Source organism: Nicotiana tomentosiformis, chromosome 3 (genome assembly GCF_000390325.3).
Source record: "Nicotiana tomentosiformis chromosome 3, ASM39032v3, whole genome shotgun sequence".
Classification (NCBI taxonomy): Eukaryota; Viridiplantae; Streptophyta; class Magnoliopsida; order Solanales; family Solanaceae; genus Nicotiana; species Nicotiana tomentosiformis.
This window is the reverse complement of record NC_090814.1, coordinates 56343939-56370245: the sequence shown is the minus strand read 5'-3', so window position 1 is coordinate 56370245 and position 26307 is coordinate 56343939. Positions and strand designations below refer to the sequence as shown.

General features: G+C 38.7%; 1 protein-coding gene across 1 annotated transcript; it reads left to right on the top strand.

The window, feature by feature from the left end:
- The first annotated feature begins 9298 nt into the window (after positions 1–9298).
- LOC104086981 (uncharacterized) lies at positions 9299–12295 on the top strand. Its single transcript, XM_009591348.4, has 3 exons — positions 9299–9684; positions 9871–10248; positions 11477–12295. Exons 1-3 carry the CDS (start codon positions 9406–9408, stop codon positions 12131–12133), a joined length of 1314 nt encoding a protein of 437 aa, XP_009589643.1. The 5' UTR covers positions 9299–9405; the 3' UTR covers positions 12134–12295.
- Positions 12296–26307: the final 14012 nt, after the last annotated feature.

Genomic DNA, 26307 nt, shown 5'->3' with positions numbered 1-26307 from the left:
TGTGCATTTGCTCATTTTGTTCATGTCGTATAGATCATACCAAAATAAAGAAGGGATAGCCTTAACATACTTGAGTCGATTCTCTTGATAATCCCTCTAACACACGTTGATTGCAACAAAACGTAACGATAGATCGAAGTAGGGAAAAAATCCGTATGATATTCTTGAGAAAGAGAATTCCATCCGTTATGAAATCTTGTTGTTACGTTATGAAATTTTGATCATCATATTGGATAACCTTTCTTGCTGAAGTTCATCCGTAACTTTTTGTTGAAGATTTCATATGAATTCCTTGGTTTGAGATATCATTCATTAGCTTAGAAAGCATAAGAATCTCACTTTGTAAAAGATTCCTATTAAATCTTGTTTGAGAATCCAAAACGTTACTTAGCAAGCCAATGTTACTCACTTAATAATGTAGGAAAAACTCTTAAGATTATGGGTTGTGGGCCTTACTTTATATGATGACTTGGCCACCTCATTCTTTAATTGTGACACCTATCTTATGCACTTTAAGAGTCACATTTTGTGTCTTTGATCTTTGTTCCAATTTCTGCCACGTTTTTGGCTTAGTCTTTGTCCAAAGACTTTAATTAATCATCCACTAATTATTAATTAACTTGTTAATTCCCCCATTATCCAATAATTATTCAATTATCCACATAATTAGGAATTATCTCAAATTACTTAAAATACTACTCACTTTTAACACACTTTGCACACCTTTCTATTATGCTCATGTGGTACCTTGTATGACACTAGTCCATAAATACATGGTATTGTAGCTTGGACTATATTTTATCTCAAAATGTCAAACTTTGACAAAAAATCATTTTCTTCAATTTACTTACCCTCTCAACTTCACGAATTTACTCATCACTTGTTTGAAGTAGCATAATGCTTATAATCTCCAAATAATCTCATTCCCGAACTTACGTCGATTAGCTTACGATGATACTTTAACGTACGAAAATGCGGGATGTGACATCTCATTTTCGAGCTTATATCAATTTACTTATGGCGTACTTCCATGTATGAAAACATGGGGTGTAACATTATTCCCCCCTTTGGAACATTTGTCCTCGAATGTTGACTGATGCACTTATCTTTTTCATAACCTATGTCTTCTGAATACTTTAGTAATCTCCTTTCCATCTAAGCAATTGTTCTGTGAATAAATCCTAAGGCCAAGGCATTCCCCCCTTAGGCCTCTTTCTCACACCACGACTTATGGTCGGAATCCTTCCAATGTCATTTGTTGTTACTTTCTATCATGCAGCCTGTACGACTCTGACCTTGTAAGTGCGCCTATGCGACTCTTCTCTTCTTTTTCCTCCAGCTTTTAGCCAATCCCTAGGCCTCATTTTGTGAACATATACAGATCTTAATACGATGTCCCTCAGGGCATCTATAAGAACAATGAAGTTCTTCGCTCGATACTTTGTTGAACTTACGAATGTTGTTATATCTTATTTCATAGCCCCGGTTATCCATTCGTATGACTTTACTGCATCTAGGTAGGTCATACTACACCATAACTCTTACCTCGATTTATCGTTACTGAGGTCTGCTACCAAACTCTAGGTTAATCTCGTTGCTTATACTATATGTATACGTCTAAGTCCTTTAATGCTTCCTCATTACTGTTCATCTTAAGAATGACGGCATAATCTCACCTCATATTTTGTGAATTTTGTCCATCCGTTGTTGATTCACCTCCATATTGATCTACAATATACCACTGATAACTTGAAACCTCTTATGTAACCACTAGGGCTCACATTTCATCGTGGAACATTCGAAGTAATTAGACTGATCCACCTAGGGGCGATACTATACTTCCATAACCGTATTTCATAGCATCCCAATGTGATTCACCTTACGTGGGTATTTTAATCTTGTAAAATTCATGAAATCATTACTTAATCGCAGGCCCAAACGACATCCTTCATCTATCACAATTACACCCTTATTCTACTATCAGGGCAGTATTCCATTTCTTCTAAATGCTACTAGTCTTAGACTCCTTTGAGTTCATTCAGACTATACTAAGCTTTCTATGACTTAGAGAAACCATAAGCTCTCTTATTTTCATGGGCTTAATCCCGATGACTTATCCATTCTCGTCACTTTCTCACTCGCCCTTTCTTATCCTTATTCCTGTCTTCCTAAAACCTTGTCGCTTTACCATACTTTAGCTTGCAACCTACACATATTCGTTTATACTACTCGCAACCTTCCTTCAACTTGCTTGCACCATAGATTTCCTTGCGTTATTCTGGAACATCAAGCGAGACATCGCATCGTCTCTAAATCTTCTTTACTCTCTTAACTAGACTTCTCGATACCTAGAAACCATAGGCTGGAAGATATGCCACTGACGACGCTGCTATCAGTCCTAGATACCGAATACCAATGCTTCTAGCCCTTTATCTGAAGTATAGATCATTCACAACCTTCTGCACCTGAGTATCTCGTACGTTGTTTACCTTTACCTTACTTACCTTAAAATCTCATATTCACATCTTCTATCTCTTTTATGACCTCCCTTCCACATAGGTATAATTCACATCCACGACTTGAAGCACTATTATAATACTTGCACCTCTGGTGCATACACAATCCGGTGGGAGCTTCATACTGACTTCTTATGAGGCTAGTACTTTTCTAACTGGCTTTATCGTAAAGCCGTTATAGAATATGGTTGTTGTACTATCTCTCTTGTATCTATGATATTAAGAGTGATTATGCAGTGTCCTCAATCACGATTTTTATAATTTTCTGGGCCCAATAATCAGACTCCTGATTTACTTTGTTGATGTAACTTTTTAGTTCCCTCTTCCTTCTGATCAGCCTTTATATAGCCGTAAGTTATCTTCCGATCTGCGACTCATGGTATTACTTTAGCCTTTCATAAACGCTATGGAAAACCATGATACAATCTTCTAATGATTCAATCATTTGTCTATGACCTGGACCCAATTCCTTCTTTTAACTTATACCGGAGTCTTCTACGACTAATCATTAATCGAATAATTACTATCGTTCCATCTTAGGTTTCTTCAAACGTAAGCAATTGCTTTTCCTGGTCTTTTTGCCCCCTTGTTGGGTGCATACTTAGCTTATCTGAGCTCTCACGCATGCCAAAATTTTTGTGCAACTCATATGGTCTCGAATATTACTTTTGGTTTTATTCCCTGCTCATTAGCCATGGTAGGTGCCACTTTCTTTTGGAGTGCATAAAATTTTGTAGTGAGACCGTTGTTACAAGACCATTTCCTCTTTAGGTCACTTTGCTTAGGTTCAAGCTTTTTTCCTTATTTCCTCAGCTAGTCTTTCGTTGTTGTACTTAGGGAAGACCCTCTGACTCTTGTAAAGCTGCGGGCTTATTACATTGTATACCCAATAAAATATTTGATGTTCTTCCTCGCATATAATTATCCGTAGTTACTTACCCCCACTCCCTTGTACTTGTAGGGTTGCTTCTGATTTGATATTTTGATGGTCTTCCTAGTGGCACTCTCTTTTATTCCCATAATACTCATACGGTACCTTTAACTACCCCAACTCATATCTGAATATTTCTCAAGGATCACGATGTCATATCTGCGAGACAAAATTCCCAATGTTGGGGTTTTCTATGTTCATCTTGCACAATCTATTGATTTGTTTGTGTCCTCTTGTTTAGCCATAACTAGGCTCTTCCTGGATCAACTACTAACTACTCGTTGGCCATTCTTATATCAATATTCCGTGTAATCTTTTCTGGGTTATTTCCTTTGTCTTAACTTACCTCTCGCACTGGCTCCTTATTTATTAATAACATCTCGGGCAGGAACCCTTACTTCCTCTCCTTGACGTCGTGCTTGCATAATATTCTGGAATCATAGCGCATCTGTAGGATTTGAATAAGTGCAATCTCATCCCCTTTTCATTTTTGTCGCACTCTTCATTTACCATTCTTTAGTTACTAGAACCACTTAATTATGACTTAATGCCACATCACACCATATTCCCCCTTTAGGGGAGCACTAAGATTTAGTGCTATGATGATCTACGTATAGATGTTTTGCCTTCTCATCTTTGGCATCTTTTCACATCATCGATGATCCTTACTCGCCTCGCGGTAATCCTTCTGTACCAAGGATAACAAAATTCCTTACTTGTGAGGGTGACACTTAGTGTATCTGGCACACATAGTCCCTTAAGCTTAACTTTTCTCACATTGCTTGCTTTAGGGAAAGCGTCTTCCTGAATGACCATTAAAGGTTATTCTTCTGTCGTTCATTATATAATCGCCGGAATGAAATCTAAAATTCTTACGACACCGACTATTATCTAATCACTCAGTCCCTAGTTCATGTTTAGTTTGTCTTGTTCACCAGCCCATACTGATTTCTATTACTCTAGAGTCTAACTTATCCTTCTGGTAGTCGCGTTGGAGTCACGAGCTTATTTCTCGAAATGAGGATATGACTTTATAGCCTATACTCTTTTGTTATCTCCAGGCCTGTCACCTCTCGTCTTTTCCTTCACTTGATTATAGACTCTGTAATACTGTCATTTTCTTGATCTACCGTTGTCATCCATGTATCACATCTTACTCATAATGCTTTATTAACCCTCTGCTTATTTCCCTGCCAACCTTTCTGTCTATCACTTTATTCTGAGAACTTCAATAAGACATTCTTTTGCTTTTAGCTCCCCTTGCTCCATCCACTGGCTCTTCCGGTTGCCTAACATTCTCTCTCTACTAGGGGCGGTAGCCAAACTAAGGTAATATTTATCCCTTCAAGGCTTCTAGTGCCTGTCTTTGCAGTATTCATATCTAACTGTACTATTTTAGAGTGCACCATTTGGGTGTCTCACAAGGAGATCTATTAGCACATTCGTAATATCCTTCGGAATGTCAGCTAACGCTAACAATCCATTCAACATTTTGGTTTACTTTAACCCCAGCTGAGTCCTGATATCCCGTCCTTCTCTTAAACTATATATGTTGGCTCCCATGGAGCATAACTGAGATGGGTATGACTAATTGTACATACCTCTGTTACAATTGAAGGTAACTCAAAAATGCTCATATTTCTCTGCTTGAATTGTAAATGTTGTTAATTTTCATTAACTGGGTACCTCGTACCCTTCTTCACCTTGCTTCTTTTACTTGCTGAAACTTGTGTCTACCTTCCGATTCTCTTATTCCTTTTTACCGTAAGAGTGTATAGACATTCTTGCCTTAGGGATCCTTATCAAGAAGCTTACACGTCTTAATACACATAAGATCTACAGAATACCTCATATTTATCCATCATAATCATGATGCAAAAATTGAGTTTCTCTGAATTAACTCTTCCACGGTTATATCTCTTACCAACTGTCTTCTTGAATGCAGGCGTCGTCGTATTATGAATAAGATAGATTTTAGTAAATTGAGTTCTTACAACTGAGCTCTACCACATGATCTAGAGTAAGAAGAAAGAGTGACAATCCTAAATGACATGTAGCCTCATACTTATAAGTGTGGTGCACAACACAACCATAAACAAGACTCTACTAGACACGGCTTGTAGACTCCCTAAGACAGAACTGCTCTGATACCACTTTTGTCACGACCCAAACCGATGGGCCGCAATGGGCACCCGGTAACTTACGCAACAGAGTACCAACATAATGTATCTTTCGTATCATTCCATCATAGGTAAATGAACCGGAGTAAAGCATGAGGGAAAACACTTATACATATGACATACTAGCCTATAAGACCCAAAACGATCACTCGTATACTAAACATAAGCCGACAAGGCCATACAATCTTTCATATACATGACCTTTATCTACAAGCCTCTAAGAATACATAATTGTCACAAAGGTCGGGACGGAGCCCCGCCATACCAAACAATACACATCGAAATCATACTGACCAACCAAGCAACTCCAGAGCAAATAGAGTGCACCAACATCTTCCGCTGAGCTGATCGCCTACTTGGAGGACTCTCGACCTGCGGGCATGAAACGCAGCATCCCCAGACAAAAGGGATATCAGTACAAATAATGTATCGAGTATGTAAGGAATGAAAATCAGTAAATAATAGACATGAGAGAAACATGGAGTAAAAAGACTCGACATGTACGTCTGCATAGCTCTGTGAATCATTTCATTTTTATAATGTTATGCATATGCGTATAAATGTCATAAATGCATAGGTATATGCGTTCATAACATCATCAAGCCTCTCAGGGCATCCCATCATATCATTTTGGCCACTGTGGGCAAATCATCAACGTATACCAGCTGATCATGTGGTAGTGCGTATATAACGCCGTAACATTTTCCCATATCCCATATACATATATATACATATATACGCGTATATAACACCATCTGGTCAATATATATATATGCATGAAATGCATAAGAAATACGTTAATAAAATTTCTCGGAATGTCATAAAAATTATTATGCCTGTAGAATAAACTTTATCAAATACGTATTTTTCTGAGACCCATGAACATAAGATATAATAATAATTTATATGGGGAATCAAGAATATAGACATCCCTAGTATTTCTATGAATAGAGTCATTTATGAAAGTTGTGCATTTGCTCATTTTGTTCGTGTCTTATAGATCATACCAAAATAAAGAAGGGATAGCCTTAACGTCCCTGAGTCGATTCTCTTGACAATCCCTCTAATACACGTTGATTGTGACAATACGTAACGGCGGATTGAAGTAGGAAAAAAATCCGTATGATATTCTTGAGAAAGAGAATTCCATCCATTATGAAATCTTGCTGTTACGTTATGAAATTTTGATCATCATATTGTATAACCTTTCTTGCTGAAGTTCATCCGTAACTTTTTGTTGAAGATTTCATATGAATTCCTTGGTTTGAGATATCATTCATTAGCTTAGAAAGCATAAGAATCTCACTTTGTAAAAGATTCCTATTAAATCTTGTTTGAGAATCCAAAACGTTACTTAGCAAGCCAATGTTACTTACTTATTAATGTAGGAAAAGCTCTTAAAATTATGGGTTGTGGGCCCCATTTTATATGATGACTTGGCCACCTCATTCTTTAATTGTGACACCTATCTTGTGCACTTTAAGAGTCACATTTTGTGTCTTTGATCTTTGTTCCAATTGCTGCCACGTTTTTGGCTTAGTCTTTGTCCAAAGACTTTAATTAATCATCCACTAATTATTAATTAACTTGTTGATTCTTCCATTATCCAATAATTATCCAATTATCTACATAATTAGGAATTATCTTAAATAACTTAAAATACTACTCACTTTTAACACACTTTGCACACCTTTCTATTATGCTCATGTGGTACCTTGCATGACACTAGTCCATAAATACGGGGTATTGTAGCTTGGACCATATTTATCTCAAAATGTCAAACTTCGATGAAAATTCATTTTCTTCAATTTGTTTACCCTCTCACCTTCACGAATTTACTCATCACTTGTTTGAAGTAGCATAATACTTATAATCTCCAAATAATCTCATTCCTGAACTTACATCGATTAGATTACGACGAAACTTTAACGTACGAAAATGCGGGATGTGGCATCTCATTTTCGAGCTTATATCAATTTACTTATGGCGTACTTCCACGTATGAAAACATGGGGTGTAACAATCGGATTCACCATGGATGCTATTTTCGGGACCACAATGTTGGTTCGCTTCGATGGCCACATGCGAATTAGCTTCAATCGGATCTACGACCCGAGTTTCAATGGGGCCAGCAGGTGGCCTTTCATCCCCGGTCGTCCCGTTGTTATTCTCCCCTTGATGACCAGATTCGTTGTCGATATGTAGATGTATTAATTGAGAGTTCGTCATTTTTAGCCTGAAATCAAAGATACTTCCAAGAGTAAGTGTAAAATAGTGTGTTTTACAGAGATTTGTATCAAATAACCACTATTATCCTTAGCTCCATAGTGGGCACCAAACTATTTACCCGAAAAACGGATAATCAATTGAATTTATACGCGATTCTAAGGATATGTAGTATAATTCGGTACAAATTGGAAAAAGTATATAAATGAATATCGAAATTAATTATGAAAGAAATGAATGCAAACCGAATGGATTAATTAGCCTAAGCCTTCAAATTTTATCACCATCAAACTGAATGGAGAGTAACTGATAGAAGAACAAAATGACTAGATATCAAAACGAGAAGAAATATAGTATATTGCTTTATGTTTTATGAATCCGAACGAATCTGCCCTTACAAATATCAGACCCCCCTTTATATAGTAGGGAAGTCTTATTCTTAATATAATTTCTAAATACGGTAAGGAATCTCATGATAGATTAATTAATTGGCCCCTCCTTGATATGAGACGGGATTTCGCTGAGATTCTCGTCCAATTACGGATATTCCGGTTTTATATTTTTTGGCTTGATAAGCTTTCCTCAATTTTGGCCGATCTCGATCTTGATCGGTCTCTAACTTGCTCGATCTCGATCTTGGTCGACTTTGATCGTGACCGGTCTTGATTTTGCTCGATCTCGATCTTGATCGGTCTCTGGATCACGAGCTCGGCGACCCTCCTTCGCATTATGATTCTACACGAGGCCGAGCCTTAGTTTATCACGTCCCAATCTCGATTAGTCATACGAATAACAAACTCGATTTTGACCGTATACAGTAACATCGATTATTCTGCTTCTGCTACTGTGGAAAAAAAAATAAAATGAAAGACCACGTTCTGCGACTCTCGTTATTCATGCAAATCATATGGCTGTAGGATTTATATGCAAATATTATTTCCGTCTCTTCAACAACTAGAACGGCAGAAGCAGGGAATAGAGACTTTCAAGTTTTTCTCACGGAATCCAAAATGATCCAAATTCAAGTACTCCGTATTTTGAAATAAACTTCTGAGAAAAATTGCAATTATCGTTACTGAACAATTACTGCTAAACAGTGACTAGGTACCCCGATTTTCCCATAGTGTTTCATATGATGGAAAAAAAGGGAAAACCATAAAAGGACCTTTGAGTGATCTAATTAAGTAATCCATCTGTTACATCACACAGGATATACATATGGACACTTTTACCTTTTTGCTTTATCTTTTTTTCTCTTGCGTATCCAAATAGGAATATTTCAACTAACAGTAGGAAAAGGAACAGAGAGACAGAGAAGTGCGTGCTGTCACGACATTTAGACAAAGAAGAGCACGTTAGGGAGTGGCGGCCCACGGTCGGTTGGTCCTCTGTTTTATTCAATTTTAGCTTCAAATAAAGTCTCCCTTTCAATCCAAGTCTCTTCCTCCTCTTTCTTTACCACTCCACTGCTCTATTCTTCTTTCATTGCTAACCCCCCCAACTTTCTCTTCCACAATAAGTGTTCTTCTTTCAAATCACAAGAACCTGTCAAAATGAGGACTCTGTGCCCCAACTTGGATAGAGAAGATGGACTAGAAACTGTGCTCGAAGTCCCCATCCCTGAAGAAATGTTTGCTTCCCATAAGAACAGGTCATGGCATAACATGAAATCTTGGGTTAAGTCTCACACTCATGACAAGTCTGCTGATTCCATTTTCGGCGGCCGTAATGCTGAAATTCAGCTCTTGCTTGGCGTTGTTGGAGCCCCTTTGATCCCTCATCCCATCCGCTGTGACCACTCTCTCAACAAAAAGATCAATGATCATCCCATTGTAAGTCCTTAAAAACTATACCTCAAAATCTTATTCCCATTGGTCCATTTAATAAAACAGCAATTTCTTGTTTCGAGACTTTTAAATTTGAACTTCCTAGAAATTTTACAGCCACAATAGTCAATTAACTATATTTATGAAGAGAATGTTGCTTAACGAATTATTGGTTTATACTTACTTGTACAGGAGGCTTCAATGGCCAAGTATATCGTACAACAGTACATAGCTGCTGCAGGAGGAGAACATGCTCTGAATTCAATTGACAGCATGTATGCTATGGGAAAGGTAAAAATGTTAGCGTCAGAATTTATAGCGGGAGACGGCATGGGGTTGAACAATAATGGCAAGGTGATGAAGAATATCAAGAGCGTGAAAAATGGGCCAGGGGAAATGGGAGGATTTGTGTTGTGGCAGAAAAGACCTGATCTTTGGAGCATAGAGCTAGTCATTTCAGGGTGTAAAATCAGTGCTGGAAGTGATGGTAAGGTGGCCTGGAGACAAACTCCATGGCACCATTCTCATGCCTCTCGTGGTCCTGCTAGGCCTCTTCGTCGTTCCTTACAGGTACTTTTTTCTATTCATATTACCCTTTATTTATTAATCATAATGTAATACTATAAAGTAAAATTAAGTGAAAAGATGAATTGTTCCATCAACTTAAGGAATTTTGGTAGCCTAATGAGTTTATTTTTGAATCCCATATATAGTGTGTGGATACACAAACATTCTTTGATTCTCAATGACAGCGCTATGTTCTTTCACAGTTGTGAGGGGTCTCGTGTCTGGTATCTACCTGGAAGTTGTTAAAGTGTGAAATAATCCGTCAACCTATTCAAAATTCGTTTGGTGTTCTTTTGACTTTAATTATCCAGGGGACCTACTTCAAACTTCTTTTTTCCTTTTGCTTTTTCCAAGGTCCAGCTATCTCTTCCGGTTTTATTTAAACCTTTTTTCTTATTTTCTTTTCGGTCTCTTATCGGCCATTCCATGTGGACCTAGGATGCTATTTTACCAAATCAACTATTTAATCAAATAAGCATTCCAATTAGCCAGTTAGCCTAATCTTTCTATGATCTGGATCAAGCAGTCAACGTTAACATTAGGTTGGTGTCTAATCCGTCCTTTTTTTCTCGAGTCTATTTACAAATTCCACGTTATGGATCACATGGCTAGAGTATACCCAAATTCCATAAATTTAAACACCTTGACCCCATCAACTTGTTCCTTTAGCCAAAATTGGAACAATAGAAATGTAGCAAACAATAAGCCAGCACTAAAATGACACCTCGTTGTGACCGAAAGCCCAAGGGAACAAAAAGAAAACAAAATAATATATACTCCCTCCATTATAATTTAGGTGAACCTATTTAACTGAGCACATGAGTTTAGGAAAAAAAGAGAAGGCTTTTGAACTTGTGGTGTAAAATGAAACACAAATATTTTGTGTGGATATAAATCATTATATAAAGGTAAATTGTTTCCAAATATGAAAAGATGTCATTCTTTTTGCACATACTAAAAAGGAAATAGATTCACCTAAATTGAAACGGAAGTAGTATTATATTATTGAATGTACAGGGATTTCTGTTCACATTTTACATAGGCGGATTTAAGATGGCTTCTGTGAGTTAAATATTGGGTTTAACGGAACCTATTGATTTCATAGCAAAAAAAGTTTAAGATGTACAATATATAAGATTACACTGATCATTCTGACTCTAGTAATTTTAGATATTTCCGGATCCACCTTTCTTTACATATGTACTAATTGGTTTCCAAATGAATTGAACAGGGTCTTGATCCAAGGTCCACTGCTAATTTATTCTCCAATTCCATATGTGTCGGAGAGAAGACCGTAAATGGGGAAGACTGCTTTATATTAAAGCTTGAAGCAGATCCTTCAACTCTGAAAGCAAGAAGCAGCAGCAATGTAAAGATTATGAGGCACACCGTTTACGGATACTTCAGCCAAAGAACAGGCCTTTTAATAAATCTAGAGGACACTCATCTTCTAAGAATAAAAGCCCCTGGAAATGATGTATTCTGGGAAACAACAATGGAGTCATTAATTCAAGATTATCGAACACTTAACGGGGTTAACTTCGCACATGGCGGCAGGACATCAGTTTCTCTATTCAGGTTTGGCGAGAACTCAGAAGGACACACCAGAACAAAGATGGAAGAAGTCTGGACCATTGAAGAAGTCGACTTCAACATAAAGGGACTCTCTATGGACTGTTTCTTGCCACCTAGTGACTTGAAGAAAGAAGATGAAGCATGTGGGATAGTCATGAATCATGACGCGATGAAAAAGAATTCGAGGCTGGCATTTAAGATTCATGCCAACACTCCTAAATTGATAGCTTCTGGGAAAGGTGTAACGGTTGCCAAAATCGTGGCTATTGATGAAGAAGATTCAGAAGAATATGAACCAGATGAAGACTTGTAAAATTTAGCAGTTGTATTTGATATCCTGTGGTCATTTTTGTACATAGAGCACCACTGGATATGTCTATGTATAAAGTATTTATATACATATACACATCTTGATTACTCAACTTGAAGGTTGGTTTCTTACAGTTAAATTACTAAATGAAAATATTTCTGCCAAGATGAGGTTTTCTATATCTACGACAACAATAAAAATAAATAGGCTTTATTCCAAGTACGTCAGGGTTCATGTTGCTCCATTCAAGTCTTAATCTAATATTATAAATTATATCAATTCTCCCAAAATCCTATGGACACACGTGCAAAGATCTAATTGTCTAGGCAGTCCACCTAGGTTTCTTTTAAGAGAGAACTATAGAAAACCTTAATCCTGTGTTCCCCGCAACACTGGAATGAAATTGAGGTTGAACACATCTCAAAGTTTCTAATTGAAAAACGTAACATAGAATCTATAAAATAGAATAGCCAGCCAGTTCTCTTGTTTTCATTGATTCTTTGCCCACATCAGTGCTCAGTGGGTTTAACCATCACGTGTATTGTTTTTTCAATTGACTGTTAGTAACTTTGTAAAACTTTTGGTAGGCACAATTTCCACTAGCATCAGGTGTTCAATAGGCCAGTCCCTTATATCAGGCGTTTAATTCTGGCAAGTTGAGGAAACTATCTATGTATTTGATCTTTTTAGAATATAGAGTGTCATGCCATTAACATGCAGGTCCTTAGATGAGCTATAGCAATCACACCTACTCCTAAATTAATTTTTGTATCTGAATGATTTATCTGCTACATTAGACTTCTGGGCTATTGGTAGATTGTTGAAGGCGATTAATATAGTGCCGGAAGTCTTCATGAAAGAAGCAACTATTTTGGGAAACCTGTCTCAGAGCCACAGAACAAGCCCACTTCTACTAGTATAGGAAAATGCATTTGCGGAGATGCTTTTTGTTGTCCCAAGATTGTTTTTCCGTAAAACGGTACAGGTAAATTTTTTACGTGGTTTATAAACAAGCGAACTGATTTGATCCAAAAATAATAATGAAATAAAATTAAAAGTAAGACTTAGCAATTTAAATTGAAGAAGATGACAAGCCTGGCTGCGAGAGTAGTGTCTCCGAGAACAGAAATGAGAGCAATGTAAAAGAACAAATAATGTTGTTTAATTGAGAGAGAAAATGAAATACAACATATGTTTTGCCAAGAATTTCGTGTCCTACAATGGCTGTTGAGCCTGTTATTTATAGCTATACCTAGGGAAACAGGATCCTAGGATCAAGCCTCACTTAAATGATAATAAAGGAGTCATTGATGAATATGTAACGGCAAGCCATGAATACAAATATTCTCTGCAACGACTGCTCATTTAATGTTAGAGAATATTCTTCATTGAATGTTATTTGATGACAAATATTCAATCTGCTCCCGCTGACCATGCTCCCTTTGGGGTTTACTCGATGTCAATTGCAATTGTTGTTCCCAGTACTGATTGTTACTTGATTCGCCTTTTGCGTGTCTTCGGTTCCACGTGTCATTCTATCATTCGACCATTTATTATAAATCGATTTTACTTTATATAGATAGTCCTCCTATTTTCCGGTGACACATCTTTGTGTCATCGGGAAGTTGGTGAAGATCCCCTTCTTGGCGGCAAAGTTCATGAACAGTTTCTGACGCTTGAAAGGACGCACGTCTTCTCGCATTTAATACATCGAACACGTGTTGCCCCACGATTCAACCATATTTTCACCGGTTCTCGAGGTAATCATGACCACGATTTTTGTCGTCTATATCTTTACTTCTACTCATCATTTTACCTCTTTTACTTTTAAAATTTTCATAAGTTTATCATCTTCTCTGCACTTAATCTCCTCCTGCTTAGAAAACTATCATCTTCTCTAACCTTTTCTAAAACTTTTATTGCCTTTTTACTACCATGGCTTCTTCTACTATAACTTTTAGAAACTCAGGTCTTTTCTTCGGTGGAAGCCCGAAGAGAAACAAAGACAAAGAAGCTGATGTTGTTTCTAAGCCTACCACTGTAAACACCATTATACCCAAACACCTGAGTACCGTTAATGACTTTCAAGAGAAGGATCCAACTACATCTTCACGAACTTGGGTCGCTAGTAGGCACCCCTCCTCCATTCGCCCTTCTAATATCCCTGTAGTGAAGGAGGATTGCAACTGCCATAACATCACCATCCTCGCTCCGGATATGTAGAGCGAGTTACCTTTACCAAGGAGGATTTTACGTATGTCTATACGTATCCTTTTACCTTGGGTCTGTTTTCCTTGGGGACGAGTGAAGGGCTCAACCCCATAGTTTTGGAGTTTTTCCACCGGTGTGGGGTCTGCTTGGCACAAGTAGGCCCGTCTATATGGAGAACGGTGGCTTGCCTACGCCAGCTGTGCACGGAGACAGGGAAAACCCTAACACTTGCACACATGATGAACCTTTACTCGCCCAAAATTTTCCTTGGGGGAGAAATAAACTTCAGCAAACGTGGTCATCACGCTCTTCTCACTAGCATGAATGATGACAATGATCGCGGATGGATGGAGCGATTTGTCATCATCGCCACCAGGGATATCATCCCAGCCACAACTCTGCCTTTTCTTGAGTCGTGGAACCGTTTTCGTAAGTTCTTGATTCATTCTATTCCTTCGTGAAAAGACTATTTTCCGTTATGGTTAACCTATTTGTTTCTTTTGTTTCAACTGCCCGGTGGGAACCACCACGGGTTCAAGTCCTGGACTAGTGGGTTCAGAAGATTCTGGAACACCAGAATCCCGCTGATGGAAGGAAATGGCCCCCAAATATGGGTGGAAGGCAACCATGGTAAACCTAGTCCTTCTTCATTTTATCTTTGTATGAACGTAGATAACTTTACTAACTCCATTTTTTGCTTGGTTCAGGACTTCCGCAGGGCTCCGTCACCTGCCTCGAGGTCAACATTTTAACCGACCCTGAGGAGGCTACGAGAGTGCTACAAAGTGCCCTTGCTCGAAGTAGTACATGTGGACCTGCTTCCGGTGAGGATGCTTCCTCTCGGAGTCCCCAGCCAGAAAACAAGCAACCAAAAAGGCAATGTTCTTCCTCAGCTGGGACTCAAAATAAAAAAGCAAAGAAGGCAACGACTGAGCCAACCATAGTGGTCGTTGTAGAGGACGGGGAAGCCAGTGATCAAGTGGCTCCCCTTCAAAGGAAAAGAATATCTTCATCAGCTCAACCGGAGGATCAACCGAGGGAGCTTCAAAACCCGACCATAGTAGAGGTCCAAGCACTTTGGGGCGAGATGGATCTGATAGATAATGTTGATTCCCACTTTCTTGTCCTCGTTGCTATCTCCGATCTAAAGAGTTCAGACCCTAGGCTTCTTCTGCCTTCTGCCGCTGAGAAAACAATAATCAGCGTTGCTCTTATCGCATCTGCTTCTCAACCTTTAATGCCAACAACTTCACGCCCCTCAACATCAGTTGCACCTTCGTCACCAGCACCCACTACATCTCTTCCACCGGAAAAAGACGCTCGAGAGAGGGGCTCTTCTCCTCCCCAGTCTCCCGACCATGGGAATTTGGGGCATAATTACTCACCCCCTTCCCAGATCCCTGAGAGAGGAGGATTGCTACTCTTTTGATTTCAAAGGAGTGCCATCTACTATCCAAGCCGGTGTAACTTGTGAACTACCTGAAGTCGTTGGCTTCAGAGAAAGATAGGAAGAAAATACACTCTCTTTCAGCGGAGTTCTTGTTGAACAATGCCATGCACGACGCGATAGCAGTACCGTACTTGCCTTCTTACAATTTCCTTTTTATTTATCTGTTTCAATGAGATTTCTAATCTTGTTATTCATTTTTGCAAGCCAACATTCTTGCTTTCGAGGGCCTGAAAAAATTGATCCTTGATAAGCAAGGACTCGCCTCCCGAGCGGGATCAATTGTTGGCCGAAAGGGACCAACTTGTTGCGCGCCTCCCAGTGTTGGAAGCAAAAGCTGCTGAGTCGGGAGAGCTTGAGGCCGGGTTGTAGAAAAGTGAACAAGAGATAATGGCCCACAGCCAAGAAGCCACGTCATTACACGAACAACTCCAAGAGGCTAAGGCTAAATGACCCGAGCTCCAAGATACTGTACTTGCTGCTACCGAGCGTGAGTCTACCTCCGAGGAGTAAATGAATAACTTGAAGGCAACCTTGAGCTCCAAACCAAGAAGGCCAATGCCACCGAGGATAAGAGGGCCAAAATGGAAGAATATTCAAGAAGATCATAGAGCAAAACCCGATTTATCTATCTACAACTCGTGATCTTGACTCTAGCCTCGGTGCTAAGAGATCTGAGAGGAACGACTTTCAGGCCGAGGTTGATAGACTTAAGGCAAATCTCAAGTTCCAAGGGGATTCCCTCATATTTGATAAGACGTATGCTATATATAATATGAGGAGGAAAACCTTGGAAGAGGCCAAAGCAGGCATGGTCGATATTGATGATTGCATCGTCAAGGCCCGAGAACTGGATCTAACTGTTTGAGAACATCTCCCTGCTCAACCCGCTACAACCGACTCTTCGAGCACCGGTTCCGAGTATTTGGGAACCGGAAGTGAAATTAAAGAGAATGATGATAAAGGTCCAGGCTCCGAACTGTCAGCTAATCCGCCCTCTTCCACCGGGGGGATGCAGATCCCTCTCTCCCTTTGAGCTCCGGCAGAGATAATGCTTAGATTCTTTCTTCCTTTCCTTTTTTTATACATTGTAATTATGCAAAACCTTTTACCGAGTTTGGCACTTTGATAAATAAAGAAGAATTTTGCTTAAGTGTTGTGCAAAATACATTCTCTTTGTGTTAAATTAGTTAAAGCTTCGGGTATAATTTCATCTGATAGTTTATGATTTCGGGCATGAATTCTTCCAGAATAAACCCTTTACTATAAGGGTTTCATAAAAGAGGGCCCTCTTATGTTTACGGTGCTCTTGAAGATGACGTCTCCTATTCATTCCGCCACAAGCATTTGAAGTTTTTTGTTAACTTTCAAATGATAAAATTAACTCATCGTTTTTACAAGAAACAAGATAAAAATAAAAGAACTTTATTTTATTCCTTCTATCTTTAAAAGTACATAAGCATTCATTTGATAAAGGAAAAAAGAAACTACCAATACATGTTGCTAACTTGTATAACTTCTTTCTACGGGGCTGGCCATGCAGTCCCCCGTCCTGATTCTCGCAGTCCCCGATTTCCGTAGCATTCTTATTGTTGTATCTTATACTATCCCCCAGTGTTTGAATGCGAAGTATGCGAATTGGAACACTGGAAGTTTTGCTTCATTGATGGAAACAACTCGTGAACGGTTAAATAGTCTTTGGTTCGATGGTAGGACCCATTAGCAGTAATACCTTTTGAGGTGAGTCACTTTCCAATTGTTAGGAAATTTGTCTCCATCTTGATTTTTCAATTCGTACGATCTCTTACCGGTGACAACTGAAACTTGATAGGGACTTTCCCATGTTGGACCCAGCCTCACAACATTGATTTCCCCAGTTCTCTCAGTCATCTTTCTCAAAACCAAGTCTACTACTTTGAAGTAGTGGAGATTGGCCTTCCGATTGTAATATCTTTCCATCCTTTGCTTTTAAGCCACCATCCTCACGTATGCCAAGTCCCTGTGTTCATCGAGCAAATCCAGCTTCACCAGCAATGCCTCATTATTTGTTTCTTCATTTGCTCGGGAAAATAGAAAAGTTGGCTTCCCTACTTCCACCAGTATCAGAACTTCCGCGCCACATACAAGAGAGAAAGGTGTCTCTCTCGTGCTCGATTTTTCCATTTTATAGTATGCCCATAACACACCTGGTAACTATTCGGGCCATTTTCCTTTAGCAACCTCTAACCCTTTTTTCAAGTTTTGGATAATCACCTTGTTAGTTGACTCCGCCTGTCCATTAGTGCTCGAATGATATGGTGAGGATGTTATCCTGTCGATATTCAAATCTTCCAGAAAATTTATGACTTTTCAACCTATGAACTGTGGTCCATTGTCACAAGCTATCTCCTTTGGCATTCCGAATCGACAGATTATGTGGTCCTATATGAAGTCGACCACTTCGCGTTCGTCGATCTTTTGGTAAGGACTTCGCGTTCGTCGATCTTTTGGGGACCTAGTGGCATTGGACTAACTATATCCATCCCCCATTTCATGAATGGCCATGAGGACAGTACCGAATGCAAGAGTTCTGCCGGTTGGTGTAACAACTGTGCATAACACTGACATTTGTCGCATTTCTGAACGAACATCTTTGTGTCTTGTTCTATCTGAGGCCAATAGTATCCTACCCTAACCAGCTTTAGTACCAACAAATCTGTATCGCAATGATTCCCGCAAATTCCTTCTAGGACTTCTCTCATCACGTAGTCTGCCTCCGAGGCTCCCAGACATCGGGCTAATGACCATGGTACGATCTTCTATATAATTTCCCATCTATGAGGCAGTAACGAGCCACTTTGGTTCATAGTGCCCGGGACGCATTCGGGTCTTCGGGCAATTTGCCATGCTTAAGATATTCAACGAACTCATTCCTCTAGTCCCAGACTAGGCTGATTGAATTAACTTCACAATAACCATTCACATGTAGTACTGAATGTAGAATTTGAATGACAGTACCGAGTCAAGTCCTTTCATCTCCGTAGATGACCCCAAATTAGCCAATGCATCCGCTTCCATGTTCTATTCTCTCGGAATGTGTATGATCGACCATTCCTTGAATCGTGCCAGCACTGCTTGAACCTTGTTCACATACTGTTGCATTAGTTATTCCTTTATATCAAAAATCCCGAACACTTGATTTACTACCAGCTGGGAATCACATTTGATCTCGATGACCTCGGAGCCAAGTCCCTGGGCCAGTTCAAGTCCTGCAACCGAAGCCTCATACTCGGTTTCATTATTAGTTAACAGAACAGTCTTAATGGACTGCCTCAGGGTTTCTCCCCAGGGCATGACTAGAACTACCCCGAGCCCGGACCCTTTTACATTGGAAGCTCCATCCATAAACAAGGTCCAAACTCCTGATGTCGTTTCCGACACCAGCACTGCCTCCTTAGCAGCTAGGGGCATTAACCCGGGACTGATGTTGATACCCAATTTTGTCCTCATATTTTATAAAATATTCTATGTACTTTCAAAATATTATTTTGCATTATTACCCAATTTACAAGGGTCATATAAGTATTTTCTATAATTTTTTAAAGCTTTAAAATTAATTTTCTTGCATTTAATTTTGTTTAAATATTTATAAATTATCCCTATAAATTAGTTTTCGAGTGATTTAATAATCCAAATTTGTCATTTTATACCCACATGCATTTTATAATATTGTATCTTATTTTTACATAATTATATTTGCATATGTTTCTATTTTATCTACACTAGTTACAATAATGACCTATATTCTATAAATAATTATGTTTATTATATTATTTATTCCAAAATAGCATTTTTTGTATTTTTATAATGTTAAGCTACTATTTTCAAGTATTTTACTGAATAAATAAATTTTCTATTATCTATTAGTCATTTTCTATAATTTATTTTTAATGAATTTCATGAATTTAAATTGTAGCCCAATTTTGAGCTAATTCCGGATCAAAAATCAGGCCCAAACACCTAGCCCATCTCATTTTACCCTTCAACAACCTAAACAAAACGACCCCTTTAACTTAACCCGATCGCGACCCGACCTTCACCCGCCTTGCTCCTCCTTCAATCTTTGACGTTGATCTCAAATGATCAACGACCCAAATTAAGCCGACCCCCTTTACTTATAAACCCTTTCCTAAACCCTAAAGACCCATTTACCCGTCCAACCTCCTCTGTATTCTCTATTCTTCTCCTCTCTCTAAACACTATCCGACCTAGAGATCTCTCATCGCCTTTCTTATACGCATTCATACGCGGATTAGACTTATCTTTTCTGCTATTATCACTTAGTTATGATAACTTTCGTTACCATTCTGCTTATGGCAAGTTTGAATCTCACAGATCCGGTTTTGACCCTACGGATCTGGGTGCGATTGTGGATCTACACACTTAAGAAGAGAAAATTTCTCTTAATTATGGCATATCTCCGGTGATTCTGTCGTGATTGGGGCTTGTGAATGATTTTCCCTAAATCCGATTCCAACTAGGGTTTGAAATTCTTACTTCCTCTACTATTTCGAGTGCGCATGGGATATATTCTTTCCCTTTTTATGTTTAATCGACTATTTTTCCTTGTTTGTGTGTTTAATCTTGCTACTATAAAACAAAACCCTCCCCTTTCCCCTAGAGGACTGAACTATTTCTATTGCTCTCTCACTCCTAGTCATTTTACTATTCTAAACTTGAGACCTTGGTCGGCTGAAAGCCAAGGCCACCAGAACTTGATTATTGCTCTTTCCTAGTGCGAACACTGCTCGGGGTTCACTTGAAACCCTTGGGAACTCTGACGCACTGGGATTTTGGGGTTCTGTTGCTCTTTTGATATTGACAATTGGTGTACTGTTGAGACTGTTCTTCTTATTTTCTTGTTTGTCAATTCGCAATTAGTAAGTCTCCTGGCCTTAGAAATTTCATTCTCTTCCATTCGTATTCATGCTTTGTGCCACTAAAACTTCTATGAATCAATGCCCTACTATTCCAACTTGTTTGTAGCTTTATTTACTATGAAGTATTCTTATGGTTCTATACTCTTAACATCTGAACTTGCTTAGGTTCCAATTATGATGTATGCCTATCACATGTATTTAGCATAAACGACTTATGGTTCTCTTAAACCTGTTTAGCCTGTTATGTCTATGCTAATGCTTGATGCTTGCCCTGAGTTTATCTCTCTGCTTTGTTTTGAATTATTATGATAATCAACTCATGTGTTCTAGTCCTTGTTGAGTCATTCATGCCCAATATGCTACGTTTTTGGGTTGTTTTGTTAGTTATGGCTTGTTTCCATGTTATTTGTAGTATATGCTTTTTGACTTGTGCAAGCCTGTGTTCTTCAGTATTACTTGAGACCTTAGGATAAATCTCATAATGTGTGGCCAATTAGTACAAAGTTTGATGCCTGCATGTCCTATTGATTTGAAAATTGATATGTTACTTGTTCTGGCTGATACTCAACATGTTAAAGTTGTCTTATGTTCATTTAAGTATTTGCTCGACCATGAACTTGTTTTGCTATGCTACTTTCACTAGGTATTTGTGTTAGACATCCTATGTTAAAACTATACATCACGTGTTCTTGTCTATGGCTCTACTAGATCTTCATGTTCAAATCTCCTGCCTAAAGCTCTTTAGGATAGTTATGGACAATGCTTTGTTTTGGAGCTTTATTTGGAGTACTTTACTATCTTGTCACTTTTAAATTTTGTTTTCTGAAATTACTTGCCCATATGTGTCTTTGATGCCTTTCAATTTAGCATGATCCTGTTTATATGCCTTGGCTAAAATTGCAGCTAGTTTCAGTTGTAAGAACTAAGTGTTTACGGTGTTTAATTAATTCTATGAGTAGTTTGTTACCTATTTGGCTAAATTTATCATCCATTAGCTTAGTTACTTCAATCGTTTGGGTCTGGTATGTTGGGCCTGCCTTTGGTATTGGGGGTTTGAAGTACACTATCTGCACCTGGAGTTTGGGCTTGTTGTCCGCATGAAGTTCTAAGTCTATTTGAAGGCCAATATGTGTTACTAGGTTATTCTATATTTGTAATTGGGCCTGTAATTATTCAATATGGTCTGTAATAACTTGTAAAACTGAATGATGGGGAAATTAATAAAAAAGGAGACTGGGTTACTTTAATTCTCACATGAATGGGTAGAAAATATGCCTATAGGGTTTATTTGCTATCTTGTTTGACATGCTCTATTTCCATGTGCTAATAGCAAGCATTACTATAGGAACCTAAGTACTTTACTTGCTTAATATGTCTTACTCCTGTACACTATCAGAACACATGCCTATAAGAATCTAAGTGTTTTACTCGTTTACATGCTTCACTTCTGTACACGATATTAGAGAGCATGCCTATAGGATTCAAACATCATTCAGTACTTACTCAACTTGTGCTATTGCTGTGTGATTGTTAGATACTATGCCTATAGGATCATGTTAAATAATTAAGATATGCTTCCACCGATACTCATCTAGATACCATGTTTATATGGCCTTAATTGATTAACTAAATGGCTATTTTGTTGTTCTTATCACACGACCCGCCTAGAAAACATGCCTATAGGAATAAACATGATGAATTCGTGTTCAAATACTAACTGTTTAGAGAACATGCCTATAGGATATTGCTACTCGCTTAGAAAGCATGCCTGTAAGACTAAAGATGAATAATTCTGAGTTTTCCAACGAATCCACTGCCCAAGCACGGATCAGTTAGAGATCACGTCTATAGGCTTCTAATAACAGTTATAATCCGCAGCTTAGATAATCTAAATATCAGTACTACCTATGATACCTTGCTGCAAATTTGTTAGCGTGCCCTTGTTGTTATGTGTGGAGGCTAACATGAGCCATCCATTGCTATTATATGTAGTCCTACTTGTTTTGAATGTGCGACTAGTTTTATCATTTTGAGCACCCTAAGTAAAGTCTAGAACCACCCTAATAGTAAGTACAAAGCCTCATGGACCATAGGCATAGGACGAGTAATGGACGCATAGGACACAGTTTAGAATTGAACTAGAGCATTTTAGGTAAGGAATTGCTCTAGTCTAGTCCTAGGTTTGTACTCAATGTCGAAATCACTTATTTCGACTGCTCATTTAGCCAAACAACCAGACAATTCAGGCTTGTAAAGAACATTCCTCAAGGGAATGGTTAACACAACAACTATCGGGTGGCACTGAAAATAAGCCCTATGCTTTCGAGACGCGACTACGAGAGCTAAGGCCATCTTTTCGAGGTATGAGTAGCAAGTCTACGCTCCTAACAATATTTTATTAACATAATAGACAGAAAATTGTGTACCTTCTTTTTCTCAGACTAAAACGGCACTTACCGCTACTTCCGAGACTGTTAGATATATTAGCAACTGTTCACCTTCCCCCCAGTGGGCTTGATAGGTACCTTTTCAGGTCTTTCAAGGCCTGTTGGTATTCCAGAGTCCATTCAAAATTGTTGTTCTTTTTGAGAAGTGAGAAGAAGTGATGACATTTCTCTGAGAATCTCGAGATGAACCTGCTTAAAATGGCCAAACTTCTAGTTAACCTTTATACTTCCTTTACGCTCATTAGCTGGTCAGGGATGTCTTCGATGGCTTTGATTTTATCTGGATCTACCTTGATCCCTCTTTGCGAGACTAAGAACCCCAAGAATTTTTTGGAGCCAACCCCGAACGCACATTTTTATGGGTTGAGTTTCATTTTATGCTTCCTCAAGATGTCGAAGGTTTTTTGGAGGTATTTCAAATGATCACCTACACTCAAAGACTTGACTAACATGTCATTGATATATACTTCCATTTTTTTGCCTATTTGTTTCTCAAACAACTTATTAACGAGCCTTTGATAAGTGGCTCTAGCGTTCTTAAGCCCAAATGGCATCACATTATAACAATATGTGCCAAAGTTCGTTATGAATGAGGTTTTTTCCTGATCTTCAGGGTTCATCTTGATTTGATTTTACCTGGAGTAAGCATCAAGGAAACTTATCAACTCGCCCAGCCGTAGCATCAATCATTTGATCAATATTTGGCAATGGGAACGAGTCTTTAGGGCATGCCTTATTTAAGTCCTTATAATCTATGCACATTCAAAACTTGTTATTCTTCTTTGGAACTACAACTACATTAGCTAACCATTCTGGATATTTTACCTCCCGGATGGAACCGATGTCGAGTAGTCGAGTTACCTCTTCTTTAACAAACCTGTTTCTGACCTCGACTATTGGGTGTTTCTTTTGCCTTTCGGTGGGAAGTTCGGATCCATGCTTAGCTTGTGCACGACCACCTCCAATGGGATACCTGTCACATCTGAGTATGATCATTCAAAGCAATCGATGTTAGCTTTAAGGAAATTAATAAATCCTGACCTGAGTTCGGGATTGAGTCTTGTTCCTAAGTGAAACTTCCTTTCCAAGAATTCTACGAATAAAGCCACTTGCTCGAGTTCTTCCATAGTGTATTTGGTTTCATTTGTCTCTTCCGGTACCTGAAAGTATCTCAGCACCTAGTGGGATTATGGCGACTCCTCGCCTTTATCATCTTCATTTGGCAAGGGAGAAGGCGTTGGTTCCTGTAATTGCTATTTGTTGAGCTCCTTGCCTTTGATGCTGGAAGTCAACACTGCATTCATCTCTCTTGCTCCCGGTTGATCTCCTCTTATCTACTTGATTTCTTCCGAGGTCGGGAATTTCAACAGTTGATGATATGTTAAGGGCTCAACCTTCATCTCATGTATCCACGGCCTTCCGAGGATTATGTTGTAACCCATGTCATCGTCTACTACTTCGAATAAGGTAGTCTTGGTCACCCATTCAGCGTTCGTAAGCAGGATCTCTTCTCGGGTTGTCACGCTTGCCAAGTTGAACCCAGCAAGGAGCTTTGTTGCTGGAATGATGCTTCCGGTTAACTTTGCTTATTCAAGCACTCTTCATTGAATGATGTTGGCTGAAATTCCTGGGTCAACCAAAACACGCTTAATCTTGAAATCTAAGACATCGAGAGAAATTACTAGGGCATCATTATGTTGTAGAAGAAGTCCGTCGGCGTCTTCCTCCGTGAAGGTGATGTCAATTCTGCGACTTCCCGTAGTCTCTTGTTGTGGGTCACTAATATCTTTGTTTCTTGGCGGCTAAGAAGATTATGCCATTAATTTCATTCCCCCCGAAAATTGTATTGATGGTCATCCGAGGGGAGTTTTCTGCTATCTTCGAAGGCTCTATATTGTCCCCGCTACAGCCATAATTGTTCTTGGCTCGGATGCTCAAGAACTCCCTGAGATGGCCGTTCTTCAATAACGTCGCCACCTCTTCACGCAAATGCCGACAGTCCCTAGTTCTGTGGTCGTGAGTCCCATGATATTCGCACCATAAATTAGGATCCCTCTTACTGGGATCAGATATGATTGGCTTCGGGAATCACACTTCTTTGATATTCCTCATCGCTGATACCAAACGACTACATTGGTACTGAAATTGTAATCCGATAACCTGGGATATATGGAATCCCGAGCCCCTGACGAGCGCAAAACATACAGTTAAATTATGCTCGTTAGTCAAAGATAGTATAGTATAATTATCGTCTCCGCAGGGATTGGATTTAAACAGTATTCTCATAGTTCGTAGCTCGATTGCTATCCAGGATGATCAAAAATAGAGATTTATACAATTAAAAATTGAAACTAAATAAGAACCTAAACTATTGACTAATAACAATCTCAACAAAGGTAAGCAAGGAAATTATCAATGGGAGAAAATATGGGTTGATAGGATAGGTGCAAGATAATTGTTCGAAATCTAACTCTAGATAATTCACTTCTAATGTTCAAGAGAGTCTCTCGAATTCACTTAATTATCAGTATAAATATTTAGTAGAAACTCCTCTCTCGATTAAGTATCAACCTCATAATATGAACCAATTTACGCTCGGTGAAGATATGCAAGAATTCGTAATGGATTGGTCTTTAGGAGAACCTCTTTCGATTATCCTCATAACTAGGTTTAATCAAGGATTCAACTAGCCTCTTTCGATTAATTAGAAGAATCTATGAACTCAACCAACAATATAGTGCAAATATATCACAAGCTATGCCTCTCTCGATTACAAGAACAAGTGAACATATATGCAACAATTAAATCTTCCAAAAACGATTCAAATACATAAAAATAGATTTATAATCCACAAACAACCATCAATACATCAAATCCATTAAAACCCAAAAGGTTATACTCCATAGACATGGAGAAGTTCTTCACAAATGAAATAAAATAGAGGAAAACATAAATAAAATCCAAATCCGGATTTGAGTGAGGAAAGAAGGATGAAATCCTTGTGCTCTTGCTTCTCCTTCTTCTCCTAAGCTTCCTTAGGTCTAAGGTATGTCAAAAGTGTGTCAAAAATGATATTTTGGGGTAATTAATCTGCCCCAAAGCAAATACCGGACAAAAATACCCTTTCTTAGTGAAATAGGGCTTTTCCCGGAT

Coding starts and splice junctions, on each gene's coding strand:
- LOC104086981 (XM_009591348.4), top strand. CDS start 9,406: ATGAGGACTCTGTGCCCCAACTTGGATAGAGAAGATGGACTAGAAACT. Junction 9,685..9,870: donor AGATCAATGATCATCCCATT/GTAAGTCCTTAA, acceptor TTACTTGTACAG/GAGGCTTCAATGGCCAAGTA. Junction 10,249..11,476: donor CTCTTCGTCGTTCCTTACAG/GTACTTTTTTCT, acceptor TGAATTGAACAG/GGTCTTGATCCAAGGTCCAC.